Source organism: Trachinotus anak, unplaced genomic scaffold, assembly GCF_046630095.1.
Source record: "Trachinotus anak isolate AG129_WGS33_773 ecotype Australia unplaced genomic scaffold, CSIRO_AGI_Tana_v1 ptg000030c, whole genome shotgun sequence".
In the NCBI taxonomy this organism is placed as follows: Eukaryota; Metazoa; Chordata; class Actinopteri; order Carangiformes; family Carangidae; genus Trachinotus; species Trachinotus anak.
This window is the reverse complement of record NW_027273881.1, coordinates 119,350-139,071: the sequence shown is the minus strand read 5'-3', so window position 1 is coordinate 139,071 and position 19,722 is coordinate 119,350. Positions and strand designations below refer to the sequence as shown.

General features: G+C 43.8%; 2 protein-coding genes across 10 annotated transcripts in view; one reads left to right on the top strand and one right to left on the bottom strand.

The window, feature by feature from the left end:
- LOC139612045 (NACHT, LRR and PYD domains-containing protein 12-like) overlaps positions 1 to 19,722 on the bottom strand; it is a 606,901-nt gene that overhangs the window by 475,798 nt on the left and 111,381 nt on the right. The window lies entirely within an intron of this gene.
- The window catches only part of LOC139612046 (NACHT, LRR and PYD domains-containing protein 12-like), a 286,486-nt gene that overhangs the window by 218,069 nt on the left and 48,695 nt on the right, over positions 1 to 19,722 (top strand). For all 7 annotated transcript variants that reach the window (XM_071467173.1, XM_071467178.1, XM_071467176.1 and 4 more), the window contains one exon: positions 5,433 to 5,609. In XM_071467173.1, coding sequence (XP_071323274.1) covers positions 5,433 to 5,609 — 177 coding nt within the window. The remainder of the gene's footprint in view (positions 1 to 5,432; positions 5,610 to 19,722) is intronic.

The window sequence follows — 19,722 nt, the reverse complement described above, 5'->3', positions numbered from 1 at the left end:
CTGATGGGATAATGGTTCATGATCAAACAGAATGTAACAGCTGCACAAGCAGAGAAAAGTCATCAAATCAGTGAAATGACTCAACTGGTCAAAGCAGAACAAGAGTGGAGATGTAAACCCCTGAGTGTATTGACCTGATCAAGGCTGAGCTTTATTGATTATTGAACTTTTCATGTTGAAGAGTGAGCTTTTTTTTCAAGTGTCATGGTGGAGCTTTAAAGTCTTTCCATAGATTGTGTTGAATGAGACAGAAAGTCCCAGGTGTTTTCTCTCTTGTTGCTGTAGAGGAGAGTCGTATCAGGAAATGTTCAGCTTCAGCCAAGAACACAGGTGTGAATCTATCAGAGCAGAATGGGAGGATTCAGTCTTCTTCTACACACCAGAGCTCAGTGTCATGTTTCTGTGAGGACCTTCTGTGAAAACCAGGCAGCAAACAGAGATTCGATTGAACTGTTGACTGAGTTGACCTCAGGAGAAATGTTCTGGAGTAGGGATGCCACGGTGTGGAAATGTTCCCACCGGACATTAAGACGTGTGTGGGCTCAGTATCTGTAGATTAGACATCAGTGTTACCCACACACTGATTTGTCTGAGACAGGCCACCACTACATCAACAATGACGCCACATATTGATTTTCTATTGGTTTACAGTTTCAAATAAGGAAAATCTTATTTCACTGTAGAGCTGCGCACACACACACACACACACACACACACACTTCCAGGTTGTAACTGTAGAGTCCACTAAGTGTTGATCACTAGTGTTTTACTGAGGACAGTTTGTTCATGGATCAACGTGGGCGCTGCCACTGATTCACCACAATGAGCCAGATGTGTTTTATGCAGTGGTGTGTGTTGACTTCGACAGAGAGGCAGCAGAGCCAAGCAATCTGGAGTCAGTTTAAAAACAGTGGAGAATAAAACTGTTTTTCTGAACAAGATTCTGACTCTGGATCAAATCATATGATGGAAGCAGAAATGTAACATCATTTTCCCTCCTTCATCTGCACAACAAAGATCCCCATGAAACTCTGCAGGTCACAGAGAGAGTGATGAGAATTATTGTTTCATGTCAAACACAATCAGATAAGATGAGCTGAGCCACAGATGTGAAGAGCAGATGTTCATCACATCGTCATCTTTTCTCATCAGATGCATTTTAACTTCAGTGTCTTTTATTACAAACTGTCTGATTTTATTCTAACACATTTTATATTTTCTCTCATCACAGACTTGTTGGTTGTGGACTCTCAGAGAATCACTGTGAATTAATGTCCTCAGCTCTGAAGTCCAACCCCTCCCATCTGAGACACCTGGACCTGAGTGGAAACTGGGACCTGAAGGATTCAGCAGTGAAGCAGCTGTGTGCTGGACTGGAGAGTCCAAACTGTAGACTGGAGACTCTGAGGTCAGTTCACTGACTGGAGCTGTTGTAGTTTTATATTCAGTTCAAATCTGTGAAGTTCCAGTTTTTCATTGGTTGGTTCATTTTAAGGATTTCTGTGTGAGGATTTAAAAAATCAGACAGAAAGAAGGAAGATGAGACCAGGAGCAGAGTGGTGATGGGGAGGGTCAGGAGAATCCCCGGGGGCCGTTTGGGGGCCGGGGCCGGACTAATTATTGTGTAGACTCTTAGGAGTTGAGCTCAGGAGAAATGTTCTGGAGTAGGGATGCCACGGTGTGGAAATGTTCCCACCGGACATCAAGACATGTGTGGGCTCAGTATCTGTAGATTAGACCTCAGTGTTTCCCACACACTGATTTATCTGTGACAGGCCGCCACCACATCAACAATGACGCCACATATTGATTTTCTATTGGTTTACAGTTTCAAATGAGGAAAATCTTATTTCACTGTAGAGCTGCACACACACACACACACACACACACACACACACACTTCCAGGTTGTAACTGTAGAGTCCACTAAGTGTTGATCACTAGTGTTTTACTGAGGACAGTTTGTTCATGGATCAACGTGGGCGCTGCCACTGATTCACCACAATGAGCCAGATGTGTTTTATGCAGTGGTGTGTGTTGACTTCTACAGAGAGGCAGCAGAGCCAAGCAATCTGGAGTCAGTTTAAAAACACTGGAGAATAAAACTGTTTTTCTGAACAAGATTCTGACTCTGGATCAAATCATATGATGGAAGCAGAAATGTAACATCATTTTCCCTCCTTCATCTGCACAACAAAGATCCCCATGAAACTCTGCAGGTCTGAGAGAGAGTGATGAGAATTATTGTTTCATGTCAAACACAATCAGATAAGATGAGCTGAGCCACAGATGTGAAGAGCAGATGTTCATCACATCATCATCTTTTCTCATCAGATGCATTTTAACTTCAGTGTCTTTTATTACAAACTGTCTGATTTTATTCTGACACATTTTATATTTTCTCTCATCACAGACTTGTTAATTGTGGACTCTCAGAGACTCACTGTGAATTAATGTCCTCAGCTCTGAAGTCCAACCCCTCCCATCTGAGACACCTGGACCTGAGTGGAAACTACATGAAGGATTCAGGAGTGAAGCAGCTGTGTGCTGGACTGGAGAGTCCAAACTGTAGACTGGAGACTCTGAGGTCAGTTCACTGACTGGAGCTGTTGTAGTTTTATATTCAGTTCAAACCTGTGAAGTTCCAGTTTTTCATTGGTTGGTTCATTTTCAGGATTTCTGTGTGAGGATTTAAAAAATCAGCCAGTGAAGAGAAATAAGGAAGATGAGACCATGAGCAGAGTGGTGATGGGGAGGGTCAGGAGAATCTCCAGGGGCCGTTTGGGGGCCGGGGCCGGACTAATTATTGTGTAGACTAATAATATTGTGTTATATAAAATTCATCTACCTCACTGCACCATCCTGCAGCCTGAACTGAGCCTCGCAGCCTCGGTTCTCCCAGCACGTCAGATGCTACCAAGTCTATATTTGCAGTAGGGGGGTAAATGAGTGGCCCCTCCTCAGGTGGTAGAATCCCAGTGTGCCTTGAGCTGTGATTGGTCAGCTGCTGACCAATAAGAGCTGTGAAGTGGGGCTGGTACAGAGTCATCAGAGACGTGTTGGTGTTATCAGGGAACGTGTGTGTTCACTGTTCACATTGGTTTGAAGCAGCAGCAGAAAGAGAAGGAGAAAGGTGGAGCAGAGAAGAATGAAGAAGAACAAATACTGGAGGAGGAAGCAGAGAAATGTTCCACAATCACAGAGAGATTCAACATCCAGTAAAGAGCCGGCAGCTGAAATGCTAAGCAGGGGCGTTGTAGCTAGCTGCTAGCTCAGCTCATATTAAATGTGGCTAGTATAGCTAGCTGCTAGTTGTTTGGCAGCAGCCCTGTGCTTGTGTTAGCTGCTGTTTGTCTTTGTGTGTTATTAACAGCTGGGACTGGTGATCTCCAGGTAAAATGAAGTGTCCCACTCGGCCCCTGGATGAGAGCAGTCACAGTGTTTGTGATTCAGAGCAGCAGAGAATTGACAGAGTTTGATGTTAAAATCAGAAAGTTGATGAGAATCAAACTGCAACAGTCTCACAGATCTTCTGCTGCTGCTGCTGATCTGAACACCAGCAAAGCTGCAGCTCTCTGCAACCAACAAATATTGCAGCTGTTGTTGTGTGTTGATGTCAGCACTGCAGCATCATGGGAAGCCACAGACCTTCAGACTGCAACACAAACCAGATCAAAGCAGGGCCAGTGGCTGAGGCAGGAAAGTGGAGACAAGAGGAAACTCAGCTGGGACAAGGAGGCAGGAAGGATTAGATTGATGCTGGGAGCAATTTATGAGCAGCTCCCACCTCCCCAACATCATAGTGAATAAACAGCTGAGGAGCCAACATGTCCTCTATGATCAGGTGGAGCTTCATGTGGGCTCCTTCTATCAGGGGCTAAAACAAGCCTGTCTCCAGGCCCACACACCTGGAGACATCAGCAGGTGCTGAGGTGTCTCCCAGCAGCCACTGAGAGTCAGAGCTCAGAGGTGAACTCACTGGAGGCAGAAGGAGACAAGATGGATTTGATTTGTTGCTGAGGGTGAAGGACTCAGGAAGCAGCTTTGAACAGGCGTGATGCAGCTGAAGGCAGGGAGGGACTGGCCAATCAGAGGAGATCCAGGAAAACAGCTCCTAGTTCCTCAGGAGACAGCTGCCACTGATCTGAGAGCAGATGTTGTGTTGTGGTCAGAAACACAGCAGCTTGTGTATGTTGTGGAGCTGACAGTACCATGGGAGGACGCAGGAGAAACGGCCTCTGAGAGGAAACAGCTCAGATACACAGAGCTGGCAGCAGAGGCAGAGGAGCCTGCTCTGAAAGCTGAGCTCCAGGGGAGGTTGGCTGTAGGGGTTTTGTTGGCAGATCAGAATGGTCCCTGTTACCTGAACTGAGCTGCTCTCTTCTGTTCTCTTCAAGTCCACGTTGTGCTTCTCTGAACCTGTGCACTGTGAACTCAAAGCGCTCCAGGTGTCCTTCATGTCATATCTAGTTGATTGTGTGTGAACACAACAAAAGCTCAGACTTGATCTTGAAGAATGGAGCTTCTTCTAATCACATGAATAACACAAGTGGTCATGTGACTGTGGTTCAGGAGCAGTTACCAGAGCAGACTGACACTGACACTCAGAGAAACTCTGTTCATCAACTATCAGACCTAAACCGTGGACGTTGTGCTGAGCTGAAGGGTTGTAGGACTGTGAGCACAGGTTTGATCTCTGCTCTGTGACCTTCATTAACCCCGTCCTCACTCAGTCTGCTCCTCACTGGGGGGTTGATGTGAAAATCAGATGAATTCTACTTCCTCATTCAGTGAAGATCAGCTGAATAAATCTGTGGTGTTTTCCAGCAGGAGGCTCTGAACGTTACCTAAAGGTGAACTGGTTGTTGCTGCAGGTCACAGAATCTGATGGCTCACAGAATGGGCTGTAACACCGGTGGTAGACTGAGGCCGAGCACTCGTCCTCCTCAAGTTCTCAACAGTAACACAAGTTCTTCTTTAAAGATGTGGACACAGAGAAATCTTTTCCCTCCTCCTGTAAATGTGACATTGTGCAGTTGTTTGGTGACTTTGGAACATTGAAGCTGCTCCACCATGTTTGTTCTGAACAGTGTGACTGAGTTCTCACTGTTTGTTCACGTCCTCAGTGTTTTGTTTCTGTGCTGATGTCTGTAGTGTCAGAGAGGGAACAGACTAAACAGACGTGAATCCTCTGATTCTCCTCTGATTACAGACTGAACTGAGGTCAGCAGCAGCTGATCAACCTGTGTTCACATCAACAGCTGTATGAATGTTGTGCTGACATTTGGATGATGTGTGTAGAAGGCTGACATGATGAAGATCCACAATAACAGAAGGACAAAGTCACTCTACTCATTTTAGACAAAGATCATTGATCAGGACAAATCTGATTGATTATCAATCATTGATCTACATCTTTGATTCTTTATTCAGATTGAGGAGCTGCAGTTTGTCAGAGATCAGCTGTTCTTCTCTGGACTCAGCTCTGAAGTCCAACCCCTCCCATCTGAGAGAACTGGACCTGAGTGAAAACCAGAACCTGCAGGATCCAGGAGTGAAGGGTCTGTGTGGTTTTCTGCAGAGTCCAGACTGTAGACTGGAGACTCTGAGGTCAGACTCCATGTTTTCTTTCTGTGCTGAGATGAATGTGATGTGAAAGTTGTGTTGACACTGAGCTGCAGACATGAGGCTGATATTATATTGATCCACACTGAGGATCTTCATGGTAAAGTCTGTTTTCTTCTTCTCTGCTTTTAGTCCAGTGACTGTTTCTCTTCAACTTTCACCTCATGACTTTTTAAAACACCAACAGAAACACATTGAATCTGTCAGACAATAACTGATCTATAATCAATAGCTGATGGTCCCAACACTTTTATAAGGCTCTGTGATGTTTGTACTGACTCCAATATTCAAAGCCAAGTTGTCATAGGAACAGGTTGTTTCATCACTTTGAATCCTGTAGGTTTGACTGTGTTAAATATTTGAGCTCAGTCACCAGGTGTCTGTGTCTCTGCCGTTCCATCAACTAGTGAATTTAATATATATTTCTATACATTTGTTCTCATGTCTCCAAACTTCAGCCTGACATGTTTGTTGTCTTTGAAAACTTGAGGATCTTTAGTAGAATCTGCACAACATGAGTTTGTATAGATGGAGCCACAGGTGGAGCTGGCAGAGTTGAAGAGGTGGAGTCACTACGTCTTTATTGAAGCAGCAGCATGTTGTCATGAATATTAATGAGAGCTGTTTTTACTTTGTCTGTTTGACTCTTTGTGGTTTCAAGCAGGAACTTTGTCTCCTAAACTCACATCTTTGATTCTTTATTCAGATTGAGGGGCTGCAGGTTGTCAGAGATCAGCTGTTCTTCTCTGGGCTCAGCTCTGAAGTCCAACCCCTCCCATCTGAGAGAACTGGACCTGAGTGGAAACCACAACCTGAAGGATCCAGGAGTGAAGGGTCTGTGTGGTTTTCTGCAGAGTTCAGACTGTAGACTGGAGACTCTGAGGTCAGACTCCTTGTTTTCTTTCTTTGCTGAGATGAATGTGATGTGAAAGTTGTGTTGACACTGAGCTGCAGACATGAGGCTGATATTATACTGATCCACACTGAGGATCTTCATGGTAAAGTCTGTTTTCTTCTTCTCTGCTTTTAGTCCAGTGACTGTTTCTCTTCAACTTTCACCTCATGACTTTTTAAAACACCAAGAGAAACACATTGAATCTGTCAGACAATAACTGATCTATAATCAATAGCTGATGGTCCCGACTCTTTTATAAGGCTCAACTAGTGAATTGAACATATATTTCTATACATTTGTTCTCATGTCTCCAAACTTCAGCCTGACATGTTTGTTGTCTTTGAAAACTTGAGGATCTTTAGTAGAATCTGCACAACATGAGTTTGTACAGATGAAGCCACAGGTGGAGCTGGCAGAGTTGAAGAGGTGGAGTCACTACGTCTTTATTGAAGCAGCAGCATGTTGTCATGAATATTAATGAGAGCTGTTTTTACTTTGTCTGTTTGACTCTTTGTGGTTTCAAGCAGGAACTTTGTCTCCTAAACTCACATCTTTGATTCTTTATTCAGATTGATGTACTGCAGGTTGTCAGAGATCAGCTGTTCTTCTCTGGTCTCAGCTCTGAAGTCCAACCCCTCCCATCTGAGAGAACTGGACCTGAGTGGAAACCGGAACCTGCAGGATCCAGGAGTGAAGGGTCTGTGTGGTCTTCTGCAGAGTCCAGACTGTAGACTGGAGACTCTGGGGTCAGTTCACTGTTGTAGATCTTATATCTTGAATCCACAGCTAATGAAGCTTCACACACAAGTTGAATCCATTGACTGTGAATGAATGAATGACATTGTAAATAGTTGTTGTCTCATGTTTCCAGTTGTTCTTCTCTCAGACTGAGAATGATTCTTCAGTTTCAGCTCATTTCACTCACTTGTCATGAATAATGTCTGTTCACTTCAGTTCAACCTTCACAGCTCACACACTCGTATTTCTCTCAGTCAGAGGACTCATGTTTTCTAAATCCACTGGAGAAAATGTCCAGTGTTAGTTGTTCAAGTCAATTCATTTTTATCACAACAACATACAGAAGATCCTCACAACTAATATTTGTCCAAAGAAAGTGAAGAAACAATCTTCTTTTTTTCAGTAGATTTCAGTGAAGTGTCAGGACTAAACTCAAACTCAAACTGTGTGTGTGTTTTCTTTTTTTAATTATTTTTTTTGGCCTTTTTATGCCTTTATTGATAGAGCAGTTGAGAAAGACAGGAAATAGGAAAGCAGAGAGAGTGACAATGACATGCAGGAAAGGGCCACTCGGAGCGGGATTCAAACTGGGGCCGCCCGCAATGAGGACTATAGCCTCAACACATGGGGCGGGTGCTTTACCCACTGAGCTAAACACCACCACCATGTGTTTTCATCTGTAACACAACACACACAACTGTTGTGTTGACAATGTTGTGTTGTACTGACATGATGATGATCCACAATAACAGAAGGACAAAGTCCCTTTGCTCATTTTAGACAAAGATCATTGATCAGGACAAATCTGATTGATTATTAATCATTGATCTACATCTTTGATTCTTTATTCAGGTTGATGGGCTGCAGGTTGTCAGAGATCAGCTGTTCTTCTCTGGTCTCAGCTCTGAAGTCCAACCCCTCCCATCTGAGAGAACTGGACCTGAGCTGGAATAACCTGCAGTATTCAGCCCTGAAGGATCTCCGTGGTCTCGTGGAGAGTCCAGACTGTAGACTGGAGACTCTGAGGTCAGTAGAGGGGCGGAGTCAGTCCATGCTGCTCTCAGCAGTATTGTACTAAACACAGTTAGTATCAGAGCAAAGATCCAGTGTTTCCTGTGAACCTCCAACCTCCTCAGTGGCTGCTTTCCTCAGTGAAGCTGTGAGAGGAGAACGGGGACAGGCTTCAGGATTGGACAGAAAGACAGAGAGAGAGACAACAGTCGGCCAATCAGAGCAGCCAGAAGTTTGTTGTGATCATGTGTGTGAGTTGATGTGAAGATGACTGTTGTTGTTGTGTTGATGTGTACAGGAAACAAAGCTGATTCCAGCTGACAGCCTCACAGATGGACAGAGACAGTGTCCTCATTCATCAAACTGTCCAATCTGATCTGAGACTGTTTGTTCTCTGGTTTCAACACTAAACAGCTGATCAGTTTTATCTGTGTCACAGCTCTGAGATCAGTGTGATGGAGCCTGACAGTCCCTGGCTCTTAGTGACAGCCTCCATGTTCAGTCAGGTGATGTTTCAGAAGCAGGTCACATGTTGATCAACACACAGAGACTCTGTGTTTAAAGTGGCATCAGCTGACAGGTAACAGGAGTGAATCCATCACTGACCTGTTGCTGACTCAGCACTTTGTTTCCACTGTGGACTGAGTGAAATGTGCAGAGTGAACAGACTTGATGCTGAACGTCTCTGCAGGTCTGTGAGCTTCCAGCTCAGAGTGTTCACTCCAACACGTTAACATGAGAGCTGAGAGGAAGCAGCTGCTGCACATCTGGTCTGAACAGGACTGAAGTCCCTGCTGCATCACTGACTGATGAAGTGAGTCTCTGTAAACACTGATTCATCTCCTCTGCTTTCTTCTTCTCTACACAGCTGGTGGTGAGAGTGGAGAGGAGAGCTTGATCCAGCAGTGACTGACAGAGGAATCAGAAGAAGTGGAGATGACTCTCAGTGCTGCAGTCTGAACTGATCTGAGAACAGCTCCACTGTCACACACAGAGTCCAGTCCACCATCATCCCTGTGTGTTCCTCTGGATCTGACAGAGCATCATCAGTGTCTCTGGACTTAAAGCTCATCAAGTTCAGCTCTGAACAGTTTCCTTGTTGAGCTTCACAAAGAGGGAATTTCACAGTAAAATGACTTGAACTCTGAAGATTAGTTTGACTCAGACGTTGAAGCCTCATGTTCTTCAGCTGAACTTTACCAGATATTATTGTACAGGAGGAACATGTTGTTTTTATCCTCCATCTCTTCATTCAAGTTGTGTTAAGGAGGAACAATCACACGGACCAACAACTCCTTCACTGTGTATATGGACATGTGAGTGTTGTTTTCAGACAGGCTTGAAAAATGTTCTCTCCATTATAATGCTGAGTCAACAAGTGTCACTGATGCAATGGATCATGAATTAACTGGACTTTAAATTCTCCTTCATGGTCAATAATGTTTTTATATTTACTTCCTGTTTGATTCCTGGTTTTTAATCTGTCATTGTTTTGATATTTTACTCCTCTTTTATTCCATAAAGCTGCCAGTTTATTCCTAAATGACTGTGTGTGTTATTGTTGTGTTGTGTGTTTGTTGTGATGCTCTTTGTAACACTGGTTCTGTCGCTCCTCGTCAGTCCAGCTAAGTCCTTTTTGTCTTCTCCCCGAATGTCTCCAGGAATTTCAGGAAGAGGGAATTTCAGAGTAAAATGACTTGAACTCTGAAGATTAGTTTGACTCAGACATTGAAGCCTCATGTTCTCCTAGTTTCTTCTCATTTCCAACACCCTAGGGTCTACTTCAGAAAGTGGATTTAGTGAGTTTCTGAACCCTGAGATGAGGAAAGTCTGGGTTTTCAGATTCACACACTGAGATCACTTTAATTGTCATTCACTTACTGTGGTAACTTAACTTCCCTGCTTACCAGCTACCAATTCTAACTTACTCTGACAAGCTAACCCGCTCTCTAACAGGTTTTCTTCAACAAACCCTGAGTTTCTGTTTGTCTCCTCCTGTCACACTTTCAAAAGCTTCTGACACGGCATCATGTCCTCATCATAGCGTCTTCATTACAGAGCAGATCAGAGACGTTTTTAAGAATTAATGTTGAGACCTCCAGGTATGTCGGTGAGGCGAGCAGTACCATAATCTTTGAGCTCCAAGAAAGGTCCCACAATTTCTCCATTTCAGAGAAATCTACACACCTGTTCTATTAAAAATCGTGCGGGGAGATACAAACTAAGGAAGGCTAAGACCACAGTAAGTCAAAATAACAAGAGGGACAAGGAAATGGCGACAGGAATCTGAAGAAGTTGTCTGTGCAGGTGAACTAATGAGTTTGTGGACATGGACGCCCTGCACGCCAGCATCAGTGCTATCCCTGCCGAAATAAAGGCAGGACACACGGACATGAAGAAGGAACAAAACGGTTTCTGTGAGACAATCAAACAGGACATGAAGGAAGAGCTTGGGAACTTTAAAGAAGAAATTAACCAGAAGCTGAGTGAGATCGTGGCAGAACTAAAAAAACACAGAGGCCAGGATGAATGAAGCAGAGAAAATGAGTGGCCGAGGCTGAAGAGTGGAATGCTAATACGAAGGATGCGCTTCTCCAAACTTTGAAGGAACAACAGTGCATCCAGACCAAGTTAATAGACTTAGAAGCACATTCCCCAAGAAACAAACTCTGCATCTTTGTAATTACCAAGGAAGGAAGGAAGGGGACAATACATAGGAGTTCCTGGAGAAGTTTATCAAGTCCTAGTTATCGCCATTGGACATTGATCTTAAAATACAATGCTGTCATAGATCGCTCAGATCAAAACCACCACCACAAGCCGCCCCGAGATCAATGATCGCTTGGTTCTGGTGTTGAACACCGCATGGAGAAAAAAAGAGGTACTCCTCAATGGAAAAAGAGTTCATTTTGACCATGATTACCCAGTAGAAATTATTGTTGTCTCACGTGTTTTTTATTCAGAACAGAAAAACACTTACTAAAGCCATCAGTAGGAGGCAGTATAACATCTTCTCAACACTGTGTCAAATTACTTTTTCTACAACACTCCCATTTAATTTTACACTGGCATTTAAGCACTTAAGCAATTTCCATAACTAAGATCAGTGCTCAACCTCACAAATAATGTCAAAAATAATAAATCCTTCCAAACTAACACATTTTTAAAATTATTTTTCTTCTTATTCCCTGTTACCTTGCTTACATTTTTTCATAACATATTGAACAATAAACAGTACAGTAAGCATTTTACACAGATTTAAACAGGGTAAAGCCCGATCTCTCTCCTAAGGTACTCAAACCTTTGTCTTGTAAGTGGCTTGGTCAAGATATCTGCCTTCATATCAACTGTTGGACAATACTGTACTTTTATTTGCCCTTTCTGCACACATTCACGAATGTAATGGTAGCGATCAACAGTTACTTTGTCATCAAACTCATCATATCCATACCTCTTTGGAGGCTTCCTGATTCTGCTGCTTTCTCTAGCAGATTCACTTACAGTGGTCTCGTCAGATGGTGTTTCCCGTTCATCAGTATTGATGGATATTTCCTTCTCTGACCAGGATACTTTCACTTCCTGATTCCAGCCGAAGTCAGATTCATTGAAGATGACATCTCGACGAATGAGAATCCTCCTTTTTTCTTCATCTAAGAGACGGTAGCCCTTTAATTTGCTGGTGTGACCCAGGCGCTGATGCCACAGGCTGGCTGTTACTGATGCACTTGATGCACCGTGACACACAGGCAAACTTCCCTCGACGTCCAGCTGATATAGCCCATCAGATCTTTGTGTTCCCATCCCATGGAGAGTTCCATCTTTCCCACGTATGTAGCAGCGAGACTTCTTGAACTGCACTGTATTTCCTTTTCTTGTAGCAGCTCTCACTGAGAAAAGATTTCCGGATAACTTGGGAACATACAGCACATCATACATTGTGACATTTTTTACATCACTGACTTTGAATGTCATTCTGAGTTTGATGTTACCAAGTCCTAGTGCATCCACCACTCTGCCGTCACCAAGTTTTACAGACTGCGGTCCGGAAAACTGTTGGTAGTCTTGAAAACATTCTTTATAGCAAGGCATGTGCTTTGATGCTCCAGAGTCCAACCACTGAGCCTGTTGTGACATCTCATTCTGATTAGCCTCTTTAACTACAAAAGCACTCTCAGATGACTCTTCAGTATCTTGACACATCATGCTTTTGGCCTTGTGGAATTTATTTTTCTTTTTTCCTCTTGGACAGTCACACTTTATATGACCTTCTTTTCCACATTTGTAACATCTCCATGAGCTGGATCTGTCAGCTCCCACTGCCTTAGAATTAGGCTGCATATCTCCACGAACTTGCGTTGACATGGCTGATGCACCACCCGATGCAGCTCCATTATCATCTGCTTGCACTCTCTTTTGTTCTTCATTTATTAATGCTTGCTGAACAAACTGCAGTGTCAAGTTGTCCATATTTGTTGCTAATGCAGTGACAATTGTAGCATAGCTTGATGGCAAACTACCCAGGAGAGTTACAATCTGGTCTTCCTCTTCAATTATAGCACCTATTGCTCCAAGCTTGTCAGTCAGTTCCTTCATTCGTTTTAAATGTTCAGTTAAAGTTTCTCCTTCCTTCATTTCACATCTGAAGTATTTTTTCTTTAGGAACAGTTTATTTGCAAGAGTGTCTCTCTCAAATTGTCCTCTGAGCGTATCCCACGCTTCTTTTGGGGTCTGACAGCTTGTTATCAGGTACAGCTGGGGTGTACTTACATTCAGCACCAAAACGGAAAATGCCTTTTTTTTCCGTCGTTGAAACTCAGCTTGTGCAACAGCATTAGCTCATGCTGTTAGCACATCCGTTTCCATTACCATGCCCCACGGTCCTTTTGCCTTCAGCAAGTGCTCCATCTGGAATTTCCATGTTGCCCAGTTCTCTGGTCCGCTCAGCTTGTCAATAAACAGCTTATCTTCCATTGTGAATCCCACAACACTGTTTATATCACAACACGGCTTTTCAGCGACGCTCTGGGCCCATAACCTATTGTTGTCTCACGTGTTTTTTATTCAGAACAGAAAAACACTTACTAAAGCCGTCAGTATAACAGTATAACATCTTCTCAACACTGTGTCAAATTACTTTTTCTACAACAGAAATTATGACGAACAGAAAGGAGTATGCACCACTGAAGAAGATGTTATAAGAAAAGGGACTCAGCACTAACAAAACTCTATATTACAATGGGTGACATAAAGATTTTACACCTGCCCTCTCTTGTCTCTGGTAAAGGGAGATTACTTAGCTTCCAAAAACTTAAAGATAAATACCACTTAGAAAAACAAGATTTCTTCAGATACCTCCAGATTAGAGCCCACTTTAATAGTATTATAAAACAGAAGAATGTAACACAGACCTTAACATTTAAGCACAACAGAAAACTGATCGTTTGAATCTATTCATGTTTACAGTCACACAATGGAATTTCCACACTTTATATTGAAACTAAATGGGAGAAAGAAGCTAAAATAACCATCTCAGAAGGGGACTGGATGAACATTTGTAAAACCCAAGCACTTCGAGTTCAGGTCATTGGAGGGAATTTACATGGAAAAATATGATTAGATCTTTCATCACCTTGAAAATAAAACAACTTCAGAAAGGTCAGCCAGGATACAGACATTGCTGAAGAGTGTGGATATTCCCTTGCAGATAATTTCCACGTCTACTGGGACTGCCCCACTATCTGACCCTACTGGTTAGATATAATAGAAAAGATTAACACAATTATGGGCTTTGAGATGAAACATGATTTCGCTACAATATATCTGGGGAATATCTTACCAATTAATTCTAATGACAAGTGTTACGTCCCTTTGGTGTAGTCTAGGGGTGGACAGGGACAGTAAACAGGACAAATCAAGGATTTGTAAAGAGCCAACTGGCAATTTGATGATTTATTATACAACTTAAATTTTAACACAAAAATACCAAGAGGTTAACAAATGTGGGGGGGAGAAAGGCGAAGGTGGTGTGCCAAAGGAATGAAAATAAGTAAAACAAAATGAGGCCTACCTCTAACTATTGTCACTGAAACAAAACCTGTCTAATCTGATCTAAAGAACTTCCCAAACCAAAAACAAGGGGTGGCACCCACCACTAACCTGGTGTTTCTAGACAAAGCAAAACTAGGTGGTGAAAATGTAAAGGGTACCCCAACTTACCTATCCTTTCTCCCCACACAAACCTTCAAGTAACAATCTAATCAATATGACACAACACAGGCAGTCTACTAGGGCAATAAGGGGAAAATGAGAGAGAGGGAGCTCCTCATCCAGGCTCCCCTTTATGTAAACTCCCGGCAGATGATTGGCCACTCGGACAGCCTGGGAACCAATAGGCCGTCCTCCAGTCTGCTCAGGTGTGACCCAATCAACCCATCAGCACCTAGAGGGAAAACTAGGTGAGGGAGAAAGACAGGAAAGAGGGAGGAGGAAAACAAAAAAAAAAAAAAAAAAACACTATGCCCCTGCATGGCACGTAACACCCCCACCCATACAAGTCCAAACATAATGTTTGGAACCAAAATACATAACCTACCTAACTATACAGCACGTGATAGTGCATCAGCGATGATATTTTCAGATCCCTTCTTATGACTTATTTCAAGGTTGTAATTTTGAACAATCAGGGGCCAACGCATAAGACAATGATTGTGGTTGTACATTCTTTGAAGGATTACTGATTATGATCAGTGAAGACCTTAATAGGCTTTGCACTTGACCCTAGATAAACCTCAAAATGCTGGAGGGCGAACAAGAGTGCAAGAGCTTCTTTCTCAATGGTGGAATACTTGAGTTGGTGTTTGTCAAACTTGCTAGAGAAGTAGCTCACAGGATGATCGATGCCTTGGTCATCCTCTTGCAGAAGCACAGGCCCAGCCCCAACTGCACTGGCATCAACTTCCAGTTTAAAGGGCAGAGAGAAATCCGGGGCAGACAGAACAGGAGTGCAACAAAGTAGACCTTTTAGGTTATCAAAAGACTGTTGACACTCACCAGACCAAACAAAGGGCTTTGAGGGACTGGTTAAAGCTGTCAGTGGGGCTGCCACAGAGGAAAAGTTTTTGCAAAAACGCCGATAGTACCCAGCCATCCCAAGGAAACGACGCAGCTCCCTCCTGGTAGATGGTACTGGGAACTCAGCAATGGCCGTGATTTTTGCATTTGCAGGACATACTCGTCCTTGACCAACCTGTTGACCAAGATAGATAACAGTACCCTTCCCAAACTCACATTTAGCAAGGTTCAAGGTCAGAGATGCAGCCGACAGGCGGTTGAAAACTTCTCTCAGTATGGTCATGTGGCTGACCCAGTCCTCAGAATACACAACAATATCATCCAGATAGGCCTTACAGTTAGAAACATCCCCCAATACTTTATTCACTAGCCTCTGAAAGGTAGCAGGAGCATTACACAGTCCAAAGGGCATAACCGTGTACTGGAGGAAGCTGTCAGGGGTTACAAAAGCTGATATTTCGGAAGCTTGACGGGTTAAAGGAACTTGCCAATATCCCTTTAACATATCAAGTTTACTAACATATTTTGCAGGACCAATCTCATCAATACAATCATCAATACGAGGCAATGGATGTGCGTCTGGTACAGTGATAGCATTAACCTTGCGGAAGTCAGTACAAAATCTCGGACTTCCATCAGATTTAGTATCCAGGAGACAAGGGGAACTCCATGGACTACAACTTGGTACTGCAAATCCATTCTGCATCAGATATTCAACCTCCTTTTTCATGGCTTCTCTTTTAGCCGGACTAACCTGATAGGCCTGTTGTTTGATTGGCATAGGGTTAGTCAGAATAATATCATGTGTGATGGCAGGAGTTTGGGAGGGAATGTCACTGAAAAGGCCTGGAAAATCGGATATAAGCCTCGTAATGTCAGCATACTGGTTATCAGGGAGATAAGACAGATAGTGAGGCAAATCAGACAATACCTCAGTGTTAGTTAGTCTTGCCCCCTGTGGTGTGGCATTACGCATCACTAAGCCATCATCAGCAGCGGGAGAGCTCACCTCAGAGATGGATGCCATAGGTGAGACAACAGTCTCATGGGATGTTGATGGCCCATTTTTAGCCTCTCGGGAGTGGTACCGTTTCATCATGTTGACATGGCACACCCTGGTCTGTCGCCTGCAGTCAGGGGTTTTGATAATATAGTTGGTGTCACTCAGTTTTTGCTCTACCACATATGGACCTGAAAATCTAGTGGAGAGAGCAAAGCCAGGTACAGGTAGGAGAATCAAAACCTTGTCACCTGGTTGGAACAAGTGAGCCACTGCTTTCTGGTCATGGTGTTGCTTCATCTTTATTTGGGAAGAGGCCAGGGCATCCCTAGCCAAAGAGCAGGCCAGTTGGAGGCGCTCTTTGAGCTTGGCCACATACTCTGGAATGCTTTTGACCTTCTGTTCTGGTATGAACAGATGTTCTTTAAGGACTTTTAATGGACCTCTGACCTCACGTCCAAACACTAGTTCAGCTGGACTACAACCCAGTGACTCCTGTACTGCTTCACGGGCAGCAAACAGAACTAGGGGGACACTATCATCCCAATCCTTCTGGGAGTCATTGCAGTGCTTCCGCAGCATGGATTTCATGGTCTGATGGAACCGTTCAAGTGCCCCCTGGCTTTCAGGATGGTAAGGGCTAGAAGTTATGTGATTAATGCCTAAAGATTTCAGGGCCTGGGCAAACACCTTGGATTTGAAATTGGTGCCTTGGTCGGTTTGGACCACCAAACACAGAGAAGAACTTTACCAGGGCCTTGGTGATTACTGGAGCTGTGATTTTCCGCAGTGGGACAGCTTTTGGGAACCTAGTGGAAGCACACATTATAGTTAATAGAAACTGATTCCCAGTTTTACTTTTCGGCAGCGGTCCTACACAATCAACAATCACCCTATCAAAGGGTTCACCTGTTACTGGAATGGGACAGAGAGGAGCGGGGGGGGGGGGGGGGGGGGGGGGAATCACCTGATTTGGTTTACCAGCGAGTTGGCACACATCACAAGTACGACAGTACTGAACAACATCAGATTTCAGTCCTGGCCAGAAGAAATGTTTAAGGACCCTGTTATAGGTTTTTGTGACCCCCATGTGTCCCGACCATGGGTGATCATGAGCCAAGGATAGCACGTTGGAACGATAAACTGTAGGCACTACAACCTGATAAACCACGCCCCAGTCCTCATCCCCTGACACATCACTAGCCCAGCGGCGCATCAACAGTTCATTATCAAGGATGTAGGCCACTTTCTTCTGCTTAGCTGCTTCCTGATTAAGAACAGAGGAGTGACATTTGATGAGTGTGATATCACCTTGTTGGGCTGTGATGAATTCTTTTCTGGTGGCTGGCAAGTTTTCAATCCCTGGACTGGGGAGAGATGACATAATGTCCACTGGCTGGGCCTCGGAGGGACTGTTGGACTTAGTCTCCACAACTTCAGGAAACTGTTCTGCACCCAGAAAAGAATGAGATAAGTCAAGGCCATATTTTCTTGACTGGGCTCTGGTAACCACACAAGCAGGAAAAATATCAGGAAGTGTTTGTGAGGTGTTGGCAGACTCCACGTTCAAATCAGGATGGTCCATTACTTCAGGGACTGGCACAACCTTGTCCCCGGCTAGGTCATTACCAAAATCGACACCATTAATGTGCAAAGCAGGGCGTACAGCAACTTTAAAGAATCCATTAACCAAGGAAGACTGAAAATGAACATGGTGCAAAGGAGCAGGTATGAAATTCATTCCAACCCCCTGAATGACTGCACTTGAGTGACAGGATGACTTGGAGGACAGAGGTAATATACCTTCTCGTATAATGGACTGAGAGCCTCCCGTGTCTCGCAGCATCTTTACTGGCAACTGCTCTTTTGGATCCCCAGTAAGTGAGACAAAGCCCTCTAATATGAAGGGTTTGAAACAGGAATCAGGTTCAATGTCATTTTGTGACCTTTCAGTGCCTGGTGGCTTAGTCTTAATTAAGCCCATGCTTTTAGGCTGTGGTAAGTTAGGCTGTGACTGTTTACGTTTCAGAGTGAGACAATCTGCAATAATGTGCCCTTTTTTATGACAATAAAAGCATTCATGAGCCTCACTGGGAGGTGACGGTGGGCCCTTATCTTTCCCTAAAGGAGGGTGGCCAGGATCAGGTCTTCCAGGACGTGGTACTAAAACTCTTTCTGAGTGGGAGGAAGACAAAAACACGCTTTTGTGGGTTAGAACAAATTCATCAGCCAAGACAGCAGCTTTAGGCAGTGTAGCTACCTTTTGTTCATTTAGGAAGACCACCATTTTCTCTGGTAAAACATTCTTAAAATCTTCCAATAGCACTAACTGACGAAGGGATTCAAAACTCTCTTTAACCCCGTTAGCAGAACACCACTTGTCAAAGAGAACACCTTTTTCTCGTGCAAACTCAACGAAGGTTTGCCCACTGGATTTTTTATGGTTCCTGAATTTCTGCCTGTATGCCTCTGCCACAAGTTCATAAGCACGCAGAATTGATTTCTTAAGCACATCATATTGCAAGCTTTCCTCTAAAGAGAGAGATGACACCACCTCTTGTGCCTTACCTACTAGCTTGCAGTGAAGTAGGATAGGCCACATGTCCTTAGGCCAGTCTAACGCAGTAGCAATTCTTTCAAATGCATTGAAGTAGGAGTCAACCTCTGACTCCCGGAATGTCAGCACTAAAGCTACATGTTTACTAACATCAAAACCTTGTTTGTAAAGGTTTGTGTGTGAAATTGCAGATTTCTCTGGTGAATGTGGCAACGTCTGCCCAGAAGAAATTCTCAGGGCCTCTACTTCAAGCTGCCGCAACTTGACTTCTTTTTCAGCCTCTATTTCAAGCCTGCGTACCTGGAGTCGAAGGTCATACTCTGCTTTACGCACCCTCTCCCTTTCCTCTAGCTGAAGGCGAGCGAAGCGAACCTTCAGTCTGGCATTCATACTGGATCCATGGGACTCTGGAGAGAAAGGCTCAAAACGAGGCAAAGTAGCAGGAGGAGCCTCACATTCAGCCATCTCCCCTGTAGGAGCAGCCAGTGCAACCCGTTCCCCTTCATCTCTAGAAGAGGAAACACCTGATCTAGCAAAAGAAACATCAAGAGAACCCTTAGCCTTAGGCTGTGTATTGTCTACCGGGACCGTGAGGACATTTAACTCAATTAGCTTTTCCAATATCTTGTTTTTGATTTCCCTTTTAATGCTATACTTTGGCACTGGAATATTAAAGTGGGCTGCTATAGACAGTAAATCATCCTTGCGACATAAATCTTACCAAAACTGGGATTCTCAATAAAGTCCTGCAGATCAAAACCCATTCTCACACTCCGTGCCGAAACAACGACTCATCAAAACTCTTGATTGTCTTGCAGCTCAGGGA